We start from the raw sequence: 19,646 nt of genomic DNA on the forward strand, positions 1-19,646 counted from the left end.
TGTGCAGAGCAGAAGGGCTGGCAGGGGCATCTGTCCTCCCTTACGTGAGCATGGGGGCCCTTGTTGGCTGGGAGGGACGGAGTGAGGAGCAACAGGCAAGGACTAGAGTGTGTCCTCAAGTCAGGGCTGGCCACCTTTCAAGGTTGGTGTTTAAGCTTGCAATATCTCCCAGATCAGATGTTAAGCACACAGCTACAGCTTCGCAGGGACTCTGCCTCTCAGGGCGCCTCGGCATGAAGTTTTGGCTTGTTTTCGTCTCTGAAAGCCCCTCAGGACCAGCATTCCCTGCCTCATCCCCTCTGTAGCCAAAGAGGTTTCTCTCATCCAAGCTGGATGAAGGAATCTCTACCCAGGCATGCAGGTCTCGTGGCTGCCAGGGTCCCCGGTGTGAAGGGAAGTGAGCAAAAAAGAAACCAGCAGGAGGGGAGGAGAGCTTAGAAACTAACTTTATGCCTCATAAACTATGACGAACTGCATCTGGATCTTAAGTCAACTTGCTTTAAGCTTTAAAAGCAGTGGTCACTCCTTCCATACAGTTTCCTTATGCAGAACAGTTGATTTTTCGTGAGATGGAAGTGCTGTTTCAAATTAAATTCAGCTCATTTAACATGCCACAAACAAATGGTCACTCGAAAAGCAAGCCAACTGGGAACCGAGTTGCCTGAGCTCGGAGGAGCATATGYCTGTTAGAAACCCAAGCTTAGAAGTGTTTCTGGTCTCTCAGAAWTTGGTAATTGCCAATTTGCTGATAGAGAGATGAACTATCTTCAATGGTGTTTTTGTGCAGCCTAGTTACAAACTATTTGGTCTCGAGCAATTAGAGCTGCTGCTGCTTCATACTCTAATAGAGCTCATTGTCAGGCGTAATTCAGATCATCTCGGCGTTATGCTAATGCCTCTTTGATAGCACTTGCCAGACATCACTGATTATTCCGTAGTTATCAGTACCAAGGAATCCAAAGATCACTGGCACTTCAAGATGCAAGAAAGACACCCTCTCACAGGTYTTAAAAGCATATTTGATAGATGTGTCCAGCCAGCCTCTTGCTTGGGCATGGGCAGGGTTTGCTAATGAGAGCAGCAGACACCTAGAGGAGAAAGGGAAAGATGTGTTACGCTGGGACTTAGGCAGATCTCTGAATATCAGAGGAATAACCCCTTAAAAGGACCATAAAAAAAGGCAGGGGAAGAGCTTGGGATGCTTCTCTATGAATCTTTGCTGTACAAGCACCTTAGTTGTAATTTCAAGCTATCCCCACATCAAAATCCAGAGAGCTAAACTGAACCTTTCCTTTACTTTCCACAAATGACTTTTATCAAGCTCAATCCTTCCAGCTTACTTATTCCAGTTTACTTATTCCTGGATTTTGATGGTTTGGTTGTCTTTATTTCCCTTCCAATCCCCTCATTTTCCTGATGAGAATTCAGGTCCACCCAGAGATCAATGTTACGCCTCTTCATTACACAGTGAACTTCCCGATAGCTTCTTAGAGCGACTAACTGCATTTTTTCCATGTATGTCATTTGTACATGTATGACAGGTGATTTTCCATAATTTTTTTTTCCAAGTCTCCCCACATTGTCACATGGTGCTGGACTTGGGATCACCAGCCTAGGGACTTGCAGGTATTGGCCACCCTCTGCAGTGAGGGATCACACAAGGTTGTCTTAAATTGCCTGAGCTTCAACAAGCAACAGCCCCATCCCCAATCCCCATTCCTTCCCTCAACACAACACTCAACAAAGGGCAGTTTCAAGAACAGGTTTAATGATGGCAGTTTCTACTGAAACACAAGATGTCCATCCAACACTTGTCCTACTAGTTTTTTTTTTTAAAAAAAAAAGAGTTTAGGTCACAATGACAAATTTTCTTAAACATATTTTTTAAACAAAGTTCAAGCACTTTCACAAAATGAAATGCATGGTCCTGATCAACTCATGCCAAAACTCCTCTAACAAAAGACAGAAAGAAAAGCTTTAATGAAAACCACAGCCCACAGCCCTGCAGAGAATATACCACATACAGTGAATTAGAGGAAACAGTTATGAGCAAATCACTCAAGTGCATTAGTGCTTGCTACACTTCCAAAGTCGGTTTGGGATAAGCATTGACATGTGTACAAGTTGGCCTTCTAGACAAGTGTTTGCAGTCATYGCCACATGTGCCGAGGGAAAAATAAAAAAAGGAAAAACAAACCCAAAGCTATCCATGCACTTCCGACTCAGTTCTACCAGCACACACGGCTTCTGCCTTCCCAGATGGAATCTCCCCTGCCTGGGCCGTGGTTAGAGGAAAGACACCGCAGTTCTGCACTGGGCTCTTCCTCCGTGGCACCGCATGCCCAAAGAGGAGGCAGCTGCTAATCCACGTGCTCCGCTTCACTCTGCTCCTAGTTGGTGGGTTTTGCAAGCAGAGATGAGCTGAGCTGCAGGCAGACATCTATGAAAATGTTTCTCTTTTCTATAACAAAAAACACCTTTAAAAAACACTCTTGAACAAAGCAAGCCTGACTGTGCAACACGAAACAGCAGCAAATACTAAGGAACTTTACAGTCGCAACCAGATTTATTCTGCAGTAGAAGATACATGGAACATGAAAGTAAAACATTCATGTAGTGGTTAATGGCTTTTTCTTCTCCAATGGACTCCTAAACCTACTTCAACGCAATGATCCAAATTATTTAAACCTATGTATTAAACTAATTCCTACCATTAAAAAAATATTCATATATATACTATTAGATGAGTCACATCAAGTGCTCTTAAAAATCTTAACTAAATATAGCTATAGAATATTTACCTAGACACTTTAAATCACATACAGCAACTTCTGTAGAGAGGTAAACTTTGCCTCACATTTGCAACAGCAACTGAGTATTGAACCAAGCATTCGGGTGAGTTTTTAAGACCAGGAACAACTGGCAAGGTGGGTCTTGTTTTCCACCAAGCAGCTGCTGCTTCCCTCCAAGCTATTAGCTTAGGGCACCTGGCCCGGGACCTTGAGGAGGAGCCAAAGGCTTCCAGAGGCAGTCGGCTCCCTTCAGCATCTTAAAATTAGTGTCTTGCATCAATACAACCCCTGTCCAACAGTGAGATGCAGTCGCACTATGGAAACAGTGCAATTCTTAGCCACAAGCAAGGGGAGCAGATGGCCTTTGCCAACCCAGCTCAGCATGTGACCTGGCTGGGTCCACAAAAAGTCACCAGAAAAACTCATGCTAACTTCAAGAGTTGATTCTTTCTTGGAAAGAAGTATCCTCCAAACACTCTTACCTCTCATCTCTCTCCTACATAATTAGTTTGTCTGTCCTTTGTGAAAAGTTTCATTCACTCTGCACTACTCTTCCCAAGTGCCAGATGCTCAGCTTAGCAGGTCTGGCACAAACATGGGCACATGATGCCATGGTGCTTGCTCAGAGACACCGGTTGGGGGGAACACGGCTSTTGTCACCGGCAAGCCAGACAACACCAGTCTTTGTGCTAGCTCCCCTTCTGCAAAGGCAAACAAAAGCTGTCAACTTGTCTTTCAGCATCACCACCTTAACTTCAAAAGGACCCAAACTGCCTAAATTCAATCTCTGCTCTTCCAAGTTCTTTATTCCTGAGGAGATATTGCATTTCCTTCAGAATCGTCCAGCCTAAACCTGTAACATGTTTGAATAAGAGTACGAAGGAGAATAAGAAATCCCCAAATTACATCTCAGCCTGCAGCATCACTCAGCCGGTTGGACATGGTGATTCCTACCAGTGAGAAGATGAACCTCTTGGCTCCTCCAAGTCTTACCTCTTGGCTGACACGTTAAATATTGCTTAGTAACAGTAACACAGAATGACTCAAATTCATTCCATGAATGAAAATAATGTAGTGTTTTTATATTGCCTTGATGACTAATACTAATGCAACAGTCTGCTGTGGGATTTTTACACCCGGGCTGATGGCTTGGTTGCAGAGCCTTTGCCAAGTCATAGCTAGGGAAAACGAGCTACACTATAGGGAACAAGCTCTGATGAAAGCCCAAGGCTGCTAGAAAATAATCCTTCACCTCCTTTCAGTGACTGCAGGACCCAAGGGAACCGCTCAGAACTGGCACAGGTAACGGGATCATGACAAAGCAGCTTCATGTCCTCAGCAAGCGTCAAATCTATCAGCCTCCTCCCCTTCACCCTCCCAAAAAAGGCAACTCCCACTGCAAGGACGGTGGTTTGCCAGAWGCACTGCAGTCTCCTTGAGACTCCTTGAACTGCAAGAGGCTGCTACAGGCTCAAGCAAATGGTGGGACACTCCTAGAACAAGTAGAAAACACACAATCCCCAAAAAAGCAAGGTTCCAGCCAGCTTAAAAACCCCCAGAGGAAAAAAAGGGCGCAGGAAATAGAGAATAAACAGGTCAAGGGGAAACTCATCTGAACTGCATCATCTGGTTGTGTTTTGGGAAAACCACAAAGCAGAGGAACTGAACTAGTTACTTCTGCCCTTTCTAGCCAGGGTCTGGAATGTATGAGAGCTTGTGGTCTCCTGCACGCGACCCATCCAGATGCGGGAAATTTAATTCCCGGAGTGCCTTTCCACTGCTCTGACCTCTGCAGCAGGAAGCACAGCAGGGACTAAGGGTTAAAAATACATCCTTGAGTTAAATTGGATCGGTCAAGCAGGTAGTAGGGGAAAACTTCCAGTTTGATAGTCTTATTTACATGAAACTTGCATGAAAAATAAGTAGTGTTGTCTTTCTGCAATCTAACCATTTCATATGAGGACTCTTGTGTAATATAGATGACTTACAGCAAGCACAAGACGCAGGCTGGTATAAAACGCTGTTTTACTCCCTGTTGGAAGGGCAGAAAATTACAAAAATATATCTTCTTTAATCCAATATTGTTGTGGGTTAGGGCATGCGTGATTCTTCCTGTTTCCCTGGGGTCTCATTTATTTAAGTTGGCCTGATCAGAGCTCCTTTAGACAATGAAAATGTCATTATGAAAGTTTAGTGTAACTCTTCCAAAAAAAAAAAAAAAAGTCAGTAGCAAGTCATGAATATTTTCTACACGAAAAACCTCTTCCTCAACCTCTTCCATCCCCACCACCACCACCAAAAAACCCCACACTAGACATAATGTGGCATTTCAGCATGGCTTACATCAGCACTTAGACAGAAAGTCACTTCTGTAAKGCCCAGAAAAACACACCTGATCTTTAAACATATCATCTGTTTAACAGTGACTGAAGAACTGAATTAAGATTTTAGAAAATAAGTCCCTGGGGCAGCTTAAGTCAATCTTCCTTTTCATTTTCCTCCTACAGAACATTTTTAGACCCTAATGAGCTGCAAGTCTGCACCCAGGGCTGCATCTCTTGGTGATGGTGCAACTTCTTAAAGCAAGGGAGTGGCGTTTGGAAGGAGGAACTCTAGTCATTCCAACAGAGAAGTTTGGAAACCAGGAAACTGGACGGTGACGTTTTGGTCAGAAGATCCTGCTGTACAACCTGCTGTACAAACAGCTCCTCAGAGGTGAGGCTTGTTTTGGTTTCAACGCTGCAGAGATGAAAGCCTCCCCGTTCACAGTCATGGCTTCAGCAGGTCCCTCGACAGCAGAATGACATCTTGCAGGGCACCGACGGTCTGCAGAACTGCTTTACCTGGAGAGCAGGAAGAATTAACAAAGTCATAGAAGATTTGCAATTAAATAGCTCACGGACAGAGATGAGAACTGGTGTGCAAGAAAAAACAAAAAGCCACAAAAGAACAGACAGTATTATTCATTCTGATTGCTATCAGTTCSCTCCAGCAGCTGATTTCCATGGTGACACTGGACACTGATTTGAAGTTAACACCATGCTGGGAGAGCTAGATCGAGTGAAGGAAAAAAAGCAGAGAGCTACATCAGACAAAACCCTAGTGCTGAAAGGTCTTGTGACCAGCCTCAGTGCAGGCTAGAGAGGGGGGCTGCTATTTCACAGCGCACAAAATGGCATCGCAGACCCCCTGTGTCATCACTGCAGCCTTGGAACAGGGTGTCTGATTAATAACCAGACGCACACACTATCCTGCTTGCTAGAGATGCTTCCTGACATCCGATTGCTTTAACCGCCTCGGGGTTTAAAAGGCAGAAAGGAAGTCATCTTAATATGAACTTCTTATTCTCCGATGAATCAGGTGTGAGTCTTCCTGCAGGACTGCGTCACTAGTGCAAAATTAACTGAAGCAGCCAGCAGCTGCTGTGCTCCATAAAAAATGTTATGGCCCAGTGAGAAATGAAACAGGCCTTCAAGATCCAAGAAAAATATGCCTTGTGACCACCCCTTTCCTCCACTCCTGCAGACCCAGGGGAAAGCCTTAACAGCAGCACCAAAGCGTTGGCAACTGGTTGCATTCATAGCAAGTGATTTGCAGCCCCTTTGAATGAGAATAAATGATATCTTTCTTTTATAAACAACTTGTCATTGCTGCCTTCTTGCGGGAAGGAGGAGAGAAAATAAATAAGCTGCTGCAAACTCCAGTGCAGTTCACCTAGTGCCACCCAAAACGGCCCGTGGCTTTCTCTTGCAAATTAAAMAGAATAAAAGAATTACAGCTGCCCCTTTGAGAGTAACCGCCTTGCTGAGGCAAGCGGAGAATAGCAGGCTCTGAGAGCTGCACACACAAGTGTACTCTGGAAAGGACATATTCAAAGAGAAGATACCGATACTGTAACTTGCATATTTTGCAGAGGGACTCCCAAAAGATTCAAGCACATCAAAAGTTGAGCCTTGCAACTAAAGCCTTGCAAATAAAGATATTTTCACGCAGCTCAGTGCTGTCCATCCCTGAGAAAGGGCTGAATCCAGACTGATGGGTTACGCCAGCCTTTATATGAACTCCATCCTTCTCCTGAAACGCCCTGGAAGCTCTCGCAAGCCCTTCAGGACCACAGTGACTGAATAAATGTTATTGTCCCCTTCCCTCTGCCCATCTGCCCCCCTTGCACATAAATCCTTTTAACTTCAAGGGCACTTTGGAAGATACAATCCTAAACCACTTTGTTTTGCTGGCGCTGCTGCAATTAGAGGGAAAAATGACTATCCACGTGGAATACAAACGGAGGAATTTCACTCAGCCTTACAGGCCTTCAATCTGCCCCGAGGAACACTTGTGGCTTTCTTTCAGTGCTTATTTGGGAGTCTGACATCTGGTTTGGGAAATTTCCAGCTCTGGTATTTAAATTCCAAGTTCTTCTTCAACTCCGGGCTCTCACRTGGCAAGTATGGCCCTGGAGTGGAATGGCTCTGCAGGGAGGGTTGTGAAACTCGCCCAGCTGGGCCCCGCAAGCAGCATGAAAACAGACTGCGCTGCCTCCCAAATAGCCACGTTTCGGTGGGGAGAGGAGGCACTGCTGAATATTCCAGATTACTGAAGTGCTTTCAAAGCCTTTCATGTACCAGGCGCAACAGAATTTATTCAGTGCTTGTTTTCAATTTTCTATTGAAGCTGACAAGAAATCCCCCAATGAGCTACACTAAAGTTAATAAGCTTAATAACCTAACAATTTTAATTACCTTTTAGAAACTGACTCTTTTTGCAACTGTTCTGGTTTCTTTACTCTTATTACTCAAAACAAGATGGGGGTGGATACCAACACCAGTGCGTTGGGGGATTTTGTCTGTAACCTTCTACCTTGACTTTGCTCTTCTCTTGAGCATCAGAAGGTAACAATTTGGTCTGAAGGATCTATGATTTAGCACCATCAAGCAGAAGATCATGAAACCTGTGAAGTTTTGAAAGACAGTGTTAAAGCAGCAACTATGAGAAAATTATAAATCAACACCTCCTGGGATGAGGAAGAGCACACGTACAGGATGGGATTTGGTTTCTCACTGCCTCACTTGCCAAGGTTTACAGCAAGTGCAATTTCCTAACAAAACATGAAAAAATACCTGGCATCTGGAAAGTGATGACCAACTCAGTTCATACGGACTGAAAACCAACTCAACAGAGATCAGGGCAGCTGAAGTCTGAAAGATTTTGTCATAGCTGGTGATCAATAAACAAAAGTCCTTGTTGCATTTCCTTTCTCTGTATAGCTCCATCCCAGTTTCAGAATAATTCTTCATCTCTTCTTCCTAATACCTCTTTAAATTAAGAGTAAACATACACAGAATACCATCCTCCATATTTCCAACAAGATGGGTTTTCGCGATGCTTTTCAAAGCAGTGTTAATGCCTAAGTGATTTGGCAGCTCTGCTCTGTGACAATCTTTGATTTAYGCTCCCAGCTTCTTGTCGCACAGACACGGTGCTCTCGGGATTAGAGAAGCGACTGACAGAGGCGCTTCCCTGCTACTGAAACGAGACTGCAAGAGGGGCACCTAATCCAGCACACACACGCACTCCTGGTCTTGGAAAAGGCAGGCAGTGGGTGGCTTTGCATCCACGGAAGGGATTGTGTTGGGTTAAGATTTTCAAGTGGTCTCATTAGCCTGCGTTGCAGAAGGAAGGTGGTTGTTTCTCACCGCTCCACAGCCCAAGGGAAGTGGGGGTGGGATTTACAGGAAACACAAAATGTTAAAGCATCCCCCCCAAAATACAGCAGCCCTCATCGAACAGCCCAATTTGCACTGTCTGCTGTTCTGTGATGCCTCATGCAAGGCTGGAAACATATACACATGAGGACAAAGCATTAAAGGAGAGCAAATTAACTGCATGAGCACAACTGGAGAGGCATGTGCCACTTCTCCCCTGCTGCCAGACAGTGACTGCCATTTAATTAGGCTGCTGTTTGCATGGCGTGGGGGAGACGGCACAGAATCTAAATCACTCCCCCAAACCCAGCAGTGTCTGGGCAGCAGCGTGGAGGAGAACCACAAACGGAGCCTGTCCATGTCCTCCTCAGAAGAGATTTATGCAACAAACTCAAAGCAAGACTCTCTGATCACGACTTGCCTATCAGCCAGAGGAGTAGGTTAACAGAGGGCTCATGTACTGAGYGTCATGTGTAAGAGGCACCTAATGCCATGGGTCTCCAGGGCAGCTCTTCACATCTGCTGCTGCTGCTGGTAGCCCTGGATCTCGGAAAGCAGGGGCGTCTTGCTGCGCAGATGGGGAACACTGGAACCGAATAGTGCTCACAGTCCAGCAGCAGCCAACACATCCCTTCAACACAACCCTTCAACCTTCCTCTCTGGGAAACTGGTTCCCTATCCACTGCATTCTAATGTTTTCTCAAAAGACTATCTGTTAAAAATACTTCGGGCGCTTTCCCAGTGGAAAGCACTGACCAGAAGCCATTGCAAAGCAGACTTTCTAAAGTGGAGACTTGTTTCCTCATCATTTCACAGCCTTTAAATAAACAACGAACAAGTCAAAAGATTACAGATAATCTCATGTGATATTCTGGAGCCAGAGAGACTTTGAAGGCTTTAGGTTTGAATGACTTACAGACAGACTTTTTTTTTTTGGATGTAGATTTGGCAGCGTGTACATTAGAAATTGAATCACAGGTAGTCCGGTTAACTGGCTGCTATTTCAGTACTAGTGTGTTGCAAAGAGATAAAAGAATTAAGAAAATCCGAGCGCTGGCTCTCATCAGCCATGGCCCTACTGCAGTGGCTCCTTGCAGAGCACGGGGCTGTGGCAGGGTCAGCCAAAAGCAGCCCCAGGAAGGGGAAAAGCCCCTGAGCTCTGAGGGTGCACAGYAGCACCCGGGCAGGTCCCGGCCAGGCAGGGGCCGGGTGCCCGTGGGACCTCGGACAAGGGAAGCGCCGCTCCCAGGGACACAGATTGGATAAAACGGGAACGGCTGCTGCAACACAGACGGCTGGCAAGGAGGAACCTTAACTTGAGCACAAGATACAAACAGATAGAAGCCCAAGATATTCTGGCCTATGGGCACTTGTAAAGAGGCGCCTGTCACTCCTTGGCCCCTTTCAGGGCTGCTGCCAGGTCACTGCAGCTCATTACCTGATGCTTTGGTTATCTAGCAAGCTGAATCAGCAGTATCTTCCCATTYCTTGTGTGTCAGACCTAGTGACACCTCTGCACGTTCAGCTCAATACAGATGATGCACTTTGTTTTCTTTTCTTTTTTCTTTTTTTCTTTTAACATAAGGAAGAGGGGCAGAAGTTTCCATGAAGCAGCAGCTAAAGAAGGCTCCTTTAAAACAATGTAGGCATTGGTGAATATTCAAAGCAACCCTGTAACTCCAGTTGTGTGCATTTAAAAATCTCTCAAGATTATTCAAGAAGAGGCCATGAAGATACCTCTCCTTATACTATTTGAACCTTTCTGACATTTGCATCCTGCGGAGCGCAAAGGARGCCTTAGACGGCGCCAGGCAGCTGTTCCCTGAACGTGGAGCTGGAGAGCGGCAGGGGGAGCTCTGAGCGAAGCCCTGCTCCAAGTTCAAGGCACGGACAAGCAGAGGCTGCTCCCAGATGCTCTCCCCGCAGCTCTACCTCGAGATGCTCTCCCTGCAGCTCCACCTCGCTCTCTCCAGCTGAACACAAGGGCCTCTGAAGAAACTCTTGACCCTACCAATGGTCGAACTCAGCAATTCCATTCCATTCTGATCCACTCTGTGAATTCAGATTTGGAAAGGAATGTCTTTAATAGTGTCAAGAGGCAGATAGTGGGGACGCAGTTTCTGAGATGCACAAAGGAACCACAGAGCTTGATACTTCTTGTGGCAAATGTAGCCTCAGAGAAGCCTTCTCAGGCTCACTTGTGCTAAAGAGTTGTCTGTAAGATGATATCACCCTCTAAACTGAGGTAGCTCTGAGCTGAAAAAAATAACTATGTCTAAAGCAGCAAGGATTTCTGAAAATGTGGAACTCAATAGCTGTTGCACCAGGGGGAGAGGAGGAATTCCCACAGCTGAACAGCAGACAGGCTGGCAAAAAATCAGAAACCCAATTTTCTCCAAACAGAGCATCACGCAAGGTGAGAGCCATTTGTACTGCTAAGGAACCCGAGAAGACTGAATAACTGCAGCAAAAGCATCAGTGCTCTGTGTGCTCCAGGGGAGCAAAGGCAGGTAACACGACTACAGCCCTCTCTTGAGTCAGACTGTTTCCAACAACTCTCCTCTTTGTTCATCTGCTGTTCTGCTATTCAACATCTTTTCCTGAAGCACTGCCATGATTGAGAGTCTTCTGCTCTCTGTCTTCAGGAAAAAAAAGAAATTCCCTCTGATCTTCCTAGCAGGAGTTCACAAAGCAAAAGTATTCAGCTATTTCCACTTGTAAAGAGACAGAAGAACAGGAGACATGGGCCGTTGAAGTAGACCAGAGAGAGGAATTTACTCTCTGTTCCAGCTTAACGAAGCCCAGTCCCAAAGTAAAAACTGCCTGAGAAACAGCACAGCTGAAGCCGTCGGTGCAAACACAGGGGAGCTACRGAGAGGGCCAAGTCAGGAGTCTCCTCATTACTTACACAGCATGGCACAACTGACACTCTTTGTTTCATGGTTTCCACTCTTGCCTGACTTTTAAAGAGGAATAATGTGGTTATTTTGTAAATGGCCAGCAGAGCGTGCGGTGGTACGTGTTCTAGATGCTGGAATACTGGTGCTTAGAACAAACGTGTTGTTCCCCCTCTCCAAAGTTAGGAGATGGGCTACATGGGTAAATTCTATTAAATCTCCAGTTATGAGCTGTCAAGATCTTCAGTTTTATAATTAGGAGGTTTCTTTCAGCCAAAGAGACACATATTTTATAATATACCTTATTTGGATGAGAATGCAACTCCAGTGTTATAGATAGTTTGACACAAACAAAAATAAGAGGTATAGATACCCTGATGCCATAAATCAGTGTGCAGAATCCTTGCATACTGAGTGGCTGCTATAAATCTCCTGCCTAGAATAGGCATCAAAAGGCTGGGGCTGTCATAGCACTCCTCCCTTAAAAAGCCAAACGCCTTTAGTGAAAGTTCATTGCCAAGCGGGGACTGTTAACAACACTGGTGAGGGACAAATGTCCTTTCTTTGTCACAAAAAAAGGCACGAGAAGAGGCCCAAACCCAGAGGTCATGGAAGCTGTGCCTGGATTTCCCTCCCAGCCTTAGTGCAATAACAGTGCCTGGGAAACAGCCCTGACACACAGTCCTCTATCTAACGTGTGTACATGACTTTGCACAGGAACGACTGCCCACAAGAACTGAYGAAGGAAGAAGATTTGAGGCTCTTAGACTTTGCTAACTATCTGGGGCATGTGTGTCCTGCAGAGGCAGTACCTGTATTTCACATCAAACACTGTTGAGTCTTCGTCCTCATCGTCTTCTTCGTTCAGAGGAGCCATTTCCACCCGYTCGGCTGGGGTTGTGATTATGTCGTACTTCCTGGTCTTCTTAATCCTCTTGCCAGACCTGAAACACAGAGYGGGGAGGAAAGGTTGGTGTTTATAGAGGCTGGTGTTTATAGAGGCTCGTGTCACCGGCACTCCAGACAGCATCAGTCYTTGGGTTGTGACAAGCCAGTGGCAACTCCTCGGTGTCTGGGGCTCGCGTGTCCTGCCACTCCACTCAGCAAGTCCGACGCGGCYGCAACAGCAGAGGCTGCTAAAGGATTGGGGAACACGGTCAGATGAGAACACCCAGGCTAAACCCCACTGARATGGGCTAATATTCAAGCCAGGACTACGAGGAGCCAAGGGGGAGGGACTGGATGGGTACCACAGCCTGCGCCCTTCTGTTCTGGGTACCAAGTCAAGCTCAAGACTCTTGGAGAAACCACCTTTAGCCTCGTCTGAGGAGTTTAACACCCGGCACCACTGAAGTGCTGTGAAAAATAATTAGCTGCCAGTTAAAGACTGACTGTACCTACCACCTCTCCTCCTATAAACTCCAGCTTTACATTTCCTTAGAAATGGARATGCTTAAGTGCTTGCATGACCTGTTTTGTTACAGATGCTTTCTAATACCTGCTTGCACTTAACAGCCCTTGGGTGCAGGGCTTTGCAGCTAATTCTCCTCCTCCAGCTYGGATTGTGTGGCTCCCTTTTACCTTCACTGACTGCTTTACTGGGGATTAGGAGGTTCACATATAAATTCAGCTATGCAGTTAAACTGGCACATGTTTAATATACATTAAAGAAGGTATAGACATGTATAGCTAGCTTTTAGGAAGAAGAGAGCACTATTTTAGTTAACAAACTGCCCAGTTTTTCCCTTTGGGCTTTTATAGAAGAAAAAAGACAACTGCCAAGCGTGTCCCATTTGCTGTCAAGGAGTCTTGCCCTGGCAAGTCATGCACGGGGTGTTGGTTTCAACACCATGATTTTTTGGCATCAGGATCTTGCCTTTTAAAAAGCAGCAGGGATAATATGTGGGCATTACAAAGAGAGCGGGACTTGACAGCTGTGTTTACAGGTCTGGTAGATACCAGGGCAAATGGTCATAATGGTCCCTTCTAGGCCTAAAATAAAGGAAAATTAAATCTGTGAATGTGAACGTGCTCTGACCTGAAAGTCACAGTGCTTCTGCCTCGTGTGGTTTTGAGGCTTCAGTCCAGGACTGAACAGGGATGTTCAGGAGTCCAGGACTCGCCCTTGGGATGGAGCTTTCCATGTTTCCTCCCTGTGCTGAAGACTAAGTTTGCACCAGAAGCATGAAGAAAGTCATCTCCTGCCATCTAATCTTTGTGGCAATCTCTGCTGCTGTGTCACGGAGAGCACGGCATGTTTTGTTTTATTACCCCTGTTGTTAAAACAAGCAATTTTCTATCCAGTGCAGTAGGACTCTTAACCCAAGCACTTGAAAATGCTTTCAAAAATACCTCTCTAGAGCGCTCTGCTTCCCAGCCGAGACCCAGCAGCAGAGCGACACAGGGAACCCTCATCTTGCTCGTATGCATCGCTTTGCAAGAAACATTTACTCATGCTGTGGACTATAAACATATATTAAGACCAAAGTGTGTCTACCTGTGGGAACAAATGAAGCACATATTGTTGCTACTTGGGCTTATATTAAAGTAAGTTCTCATGTTTCTAAAACAGCCTACCTGCAAGTCAGGCCCACTTTGCTGCAAGATACCCACACTCATTCCCTCTCTTAGAAAATATATCTTCTCCTGTGGAGTTAGCAGTAATTCTGGGRTGTCTGAAGCAATTACTGTACAATAGGTATTTTTAGAAATGGAAAATTAGAACCCTTAAGCCTCTGGCAGCTAATTAGTCTTCTATTTGGGCTATGTTTTAAAGAGGACCTGGAGCAGAACTCACAACACCCTGATGCACTAATCCTCCCCAACCCTCACTTAACCACAGACTCTCGTAGGAAAGGGCAGCAGGGGTTTTCTGTCGCTGGCATTTGGCAAAGCTGCTTCAAACACGTGTTTGCTCCAGGCAGGGCAACCGGCGCTATCCTTGCCTCTCCTTTCTCTATTAATTCCCCATCATTTTACCTTGCTAACATGATTATCATTAATCTGCAGTTTCCAGTGGCTCACGTGTGCTCTCTTCAACAAGTTCCCTAGGTTCCGTAAACACTGAATAAATCACCTGAGCTTAAATTAAAGGAAAACTTTAGGAATCTCCCCACAGGCCCGCAAAATAAAGCTGTCTGCCAGGAAACCCTGTTGCACGTTAGGATTGTGGAACCTCAGCAGGATCCATTTAATTGTCAGGGACTCCAACACAAAAGGAAAAACACATTGTCCGCTGTGTGGGACCAGACAGTATCTTCTGTTTGCAGGCAGACCGCAGCCAGCAGCGTGCCAGGGGTAGGAGCCAGGGCACACGGGTGTATCCTGAACCTTCCAGACCTCTTGGAAAGGATCACGATGTGTTAGACCTCGTGGGCAAAAAAGAAATAGCAAAAAAAAAGGAGGCAAAACTTCCCCGCTGTGTTAGCTTTGCCTTGTTTTGAAGGAAACAGTGCTGGAAGCTGTGTGCAGAGCACGCCCCTGGCATAAGGACAAGCTGAAAGGCTCCCTGTGTGATTTAGCCTCAGTAGGAGAGGCTTGGGGTATTTCAGTGCTGAAAACCATCTTCCATGCTAGCATGGAGTCACCATGAGAAAACAAACGCTGCCAGRACCATTAACCTTTCACTTTAGGCCCTACATTGAAGGGAGGGATGGCCCACGACGGCGGGCTGGAGCAGAGCGCTGACTTTGTGCCTCTATTTTGACCGGGGGCTATTTGGATCAAACACTGGTCATATGCAGCGCTGCATCCTCCCTTCCGAGGCATCATGTGGTGGAATAAACGCCCCAGTCAACTCACTAGTTCATTATGTTATTTATGTCTCTAATCTATTTTAGTCAACAGCCCTGATACTCACAGATAATGCTTCTCTTGACCCAGAGAAAGAGGGCTCTGCATCTCTAACGCAGCATTAACGCTTCTTGCCTAAGGATGCTGGGGGAAGGAATTGCCTGCTGCAAAAAGGGAGGGAAAAAATCACCACTGGAAGTCTAATTAAGCCAGTTACAACTTTCCTCCTAGAACTGCATCAGTGTTACATAAGGAATGGAATTGGGACCAGGCTGTTTGCTATTAATGGGCTCCCTAAGCAGTTAAAACAAACAAGCAAACAAGAAAACCTTTATGGAAACATAAACCAGGAGAAGCTCCAGGCTTAATACTGGCTGATGAGTTAGAGGTAGCTATTTCATTATTGTTGATCTGTCGTATCTCTGCTCTCTGGATGGTGCTCTATGCATCAATACATATTTCAAGATATGCATTTTACTGTAGCAAACAGAAAATGCTGCRTTTTCTATGTCACTTCCTTGAGAAAGAAGCTGTTGAGCCACCAAGAACAGAAGGCCTCATTCGCCCAGCTGCCCGGCTAATAGGAGGGCCAGCGGCTGTGACGGGAATAACTTCAGGAACCTCTAAATGAGATATTGTTGTAGCTCAGTGAAGCAGTGATGCCTGACAGCGATTAAAACGCAGTCACCTCCGTCCAGTGGTCAGTGCCAGTGCACCAGTGTGTGTGATGTCAAACATCACAGTGCACAGAGCACTCACACCCGAGGAGCGCTCATGAATCATCCCTGATTTGTAGGAGAGATGCAGACATATGTGCAACCTACCCGAAGTCTTCAAGCCAGTGAATCCTAAAGAAGGAAACAGAACTTATCCTCTGTTCTGGCTATTTGCATCAAAGCTGCAAAGAGCCCAGGTAACACCAGATTTCAAAGTCCTCTCTGCTTCTGCTGCCAGTCTGCTCTCACATCAGGTATACGCAATCGCTCTGGAGACCAGGCCCCTGAGGGCCAGGACAGATGCCTTGTTTGACATCCTCCCCTCCACGGCCCTAATTACGTGGAGCTTAAATGAAGTTTTGAGTGTGAGGTCAAGTCTGTTTTATTTATTTTCCAAGGTCACTTTAAGGTGTGTGTTTCCCTCCCACTCCTGCCAACCTTTTCCCTGCCGGAGCACCCTGGCTCTCGCGCATGCAGTTGACACTCGGGCTCTCCAGGGTTAAACCCTGGATGCCCTGGAGCGATTCCTCACAGAACCACGGGTCTTGTATCCCCTCATCATATACTTGAACCTCTCTCCTCAATATACTTGAACCTCTCTCCTCAAGCTTACTAATTTCTGTGAGCATTGCCATCGATAAAAAGCTAAGCTGAAAACAGTTATTTGGGGAAGAACCAAAACTAAATGTAGTTTTTTTCCATGCAATGTAACAAAGCAATGAGTAACAAAGCAAGCAGGTAGCTTCGCTCTTAACGTCTAGATAAATATCAGTCATTCCCAGCTTAAGCTTTGTTCGTTCTAGGGCAGGTCAAGACACATAGCAAACACTGTTACAGCTTCCTGCAACTGCAGCACTGGGTGTTTGCAGAAGACACACCGGCAAAAGCAACTTATCCAGTTTCCCCAGAAGATACACAGTCTACCTGCATAGAGAAAATGATCTGAAAAATGATCTTTCCTGGGAGCTGCTCCTAACTGTTGCATTGCAGCGAGAGGAGATGAGCTGCACCAGGGTAAAAAAATCGGTGGACTGTGAGTAAGGAAACRCAAAAATCAAAAACACAGATCACACAGTCTATACCTAGCCCCAGGATCTGGTCCTAAGCTGTTTGTAGAAATTGTGTTTCCTGGTAATCCAATTTACCCAGCTTTCTGATTGAGAGCAACACGTGCTTTGGTCTGCTATGGAAATGGTGCTGGTTTGGGAGCACGCGGTGCCCAGGGCTGTATGAAAGTCCARAACTAAACTTACTCAAAATGTATTAGGCTTTGCCATAAGGAGACTATTTTGGCTWTGCTTTCTGGTCGACAGCAGACACAACTGGAAGGGGGAAAGGAGGAAATTCAGATCACTTAGGATGTAATACAACATCCTAAACCATGGGACCACTGAAAGGATTTAGAGCATAACAATCCCAGAAGGATTGAACAGGCTTCTCAGAACAMTGTCTTTCAAAGCTGGAAGGCCCCAGACATATCCAACCCTGCTCTAACCAAAAATCAATAACGTTCCTGTGACAGGAAGAGCTGTCCATTTACTAGCTCATTTCATCTCTGCAATCCATATCTAAAAGGCTAATTTACTTCCAGCAATCCAGGGTAATTTCACAGTGAAGGTTTAATCAAAGAATGGAATCCAGCAAAATCTCCTTAAATAGGAATCCATGACACTTAAAAAAAAAAAATCAGTGCTTTTGACCAAGTATGAATAAAGCTCTTATTCTGATGGAGAAAAGCTCTGCATTTATTGAGGGTGAATCCCTTATCTCTTCTGCAACACAGAATTGCCTTCCGATCTAGTTTGTGGGCTGTGAGTTTGACACAGAACAAATGTACCTGTTGGTATTCTCGTCTTTGCAACTCAGATAACTGTGTCCAAGCAAGTGCTCTTTCGGAATAAAAAATCAAAATGAATTTTAAAACTATTCAAAGGCCTAAAGTGTCATCTTTCATTTTCACTTGGAGAGTCTGTTAAAGACAGAGGAGAGATCTGGGAGAGAATTTTTATGTGTTTTTAATGCTCCATTAACTCTGCCCAGTTGCATAACACTAACTTTGGAAGGGGAAGGAAAGTGGGAAGAACTGGAAGAACTGTGACTACGGCCTTCTGCCTTTCGTTCTGCACTTGCTGTTTCATAACTCATATTCATAGCTTAACAAGGATGGCAAGTTGGGTGACACTGATTAAGAAAAACAGTGGTTTTACCTGTTCCATTTAACGACTTCAGTTTATTGAGTAAATTCACTTGCACATTTGCCTTGTCTTTTGTCAGCTATTGCTATGCATGGGAGCAGTTGTTTAGCAAAACACCAAATTGTTTAGACAAAAGTATCAGTTCTGGTCATCTCAGTCTCTAAATGCAGCCTTTTTGCTATTACTGTTATGAACATTAATTAAGGAAGGTCAGTGCCCTTCCTGCACTGACCGGCTTCAGAAACAGGAGAACCACAGCAGCCACCTGTAGCCATCACGTAAACCAAAAGGGAACAGGGAAGAAACTGTGAACTCTGCTTGCTGGAGTGCGTCTGTCGCCAGAGCCTGTCGCGCTCCTGCTCCTTCCCGGGGCAGCCCCGCTCCCTGTGGAGCGAGCTGCTCCGCTTTCCAGGCACTTTCCCGCTGCCCATTCCCCGAAGTCGGGGCTGCCGTTAMCTCCTGAGGCTTTGCAATCTTCTGCTGCAAAGTCAGGCCACTTGGTTCGTCGGCTGCGAGGGAAAGCGGCAGCCCTCAGTGCACAACCGGGACTCCAGCCACTACCTTGGARTAACTAATAATTAACACGAACGGTGCCAAACTGAGCTTTAATATTTGCTTTTCCTGCAATAAGCCACAGGAGGGACTGGTTTGCTAAAGCCGTTGGGTTGAACCCACTCACGTTCCTTGCAGCAGGAGGCTTCACGGAGCTCCAAGGGCTGGCAGGGCACCTTGCAGCACGCGTGGCCGGGCCCCAGCACTTCCCTTAGCTCCACAAGCTGCTGCGCTTGTTTCCCCTTTAGCGGAGGGAGCGGGATGCTGCATCCACCAGCAGTCGCCCCATCTGAAGCCTCAGGAAATTTGGCTCTGGAGCCACATGTGTGTCGAGGGACATGGTCTGAAATGACACCTGCTCTGGTCCTGCTGCATCTCCTCGGGCCAAGTCTACCTGCTCAGGCAGGGAGCGCGTATTAGGTGCGTGCATCCGACAGCAGCCTGGAAACTGCTGCTTGGAACCCGCTGAAGCCCCTTCTGGTTTACTGCAACACTGGGAATCGTGGAACCGTTATGGTTGGAAAAGGCCTCCAAGTCCAACCGCAAACCCAATGTCATGTGCCTGCTAACCCACGTCCCTAAGTGCCCAACTGCACCTTCCTTGAACACGCTGCAGGGATGCAATGGGGAAAAAAAGGCAAGAAAACACGTTAAGTCTTCAAGTGAGTGTTTTATCGCAGGTCAGGCTTTGAAAAGATTAGTAGCGGGCGAGAAATCCACTAAAACCTGGAGTCCAGAGCCCGGGGCTGGGCAGGGCCCCGGCGCGACCGGACGCGTGTCCTGGCGGTCCCGGGGGCCAGCGGAGCCGCGGGCCGGGTCCCCAGCACCGGCGGAGCCCGCAGCCCGCGCGGGGAGGCCGCGCGGCGCCTACCTGAAGACGCGCAGCAGGAGGCAGGCGATGAGCGCGGCCGTGAGGGCGCACGCGCCGATGACGGCGGCCTTGAGCGCCGAGAGGTCGCGCAGCAGCGCGGGCACGGGGCTGAGGCGGGCGGCGCTGCGC

At 46.4% G+C, this 19,646-nt stretch overlaps 1 protein-coding gene across 1 annotated transcript in view; it reads right to left on the bottom strand.

Annotated features, from left to right (window-relative positions):
- Positions 1-1,934: 1,934 nt before the first annotated feature.
- Positions 1,935-19,646, bottom strand: part of FAM174B (family with sequence similarity 174 member B) — a 27,457-nt gene continuing 9,745 nt past the window's right edge. Inside the window, exons 2-4 of the mRNA XM_026040624.1 lie at positions 19,518-19,640; positions 12,204-12,335; positions 1,935-5,635 (exon numbers count right to left, since the gene is read on the bottom strand). Coding sequence (XP_025896409.1) covers positions 5,632-5,635; positions 12,204-12,335; positions 19,518-19,640 — 259 coding nt within the window. The 3' untranslated portion in view covers positions 1,935-5,631. The remainder of the gene's footprint in view (positions 5,636-12,203; positions 12,336-19,517; positions 19,641-19,646) is intronic.

The sequence above is a fragment of the Nothoprocta perdicaria genome, unplaced genomic scaffold, assembly GCF_003342845.1.
Source record: "Nothoprocta perdicaria isolate Ctin4 unplaced genomic scaffold, notPer1 scaffold_26, whole genome shotgun sequence".
Taxonomy (NCBI): Eukaryota; Metazoa; Chordata; class Aves; order Tinamiformes; family Tinamidae; genus Nothoprocta; species Nothoprocta perdicaria.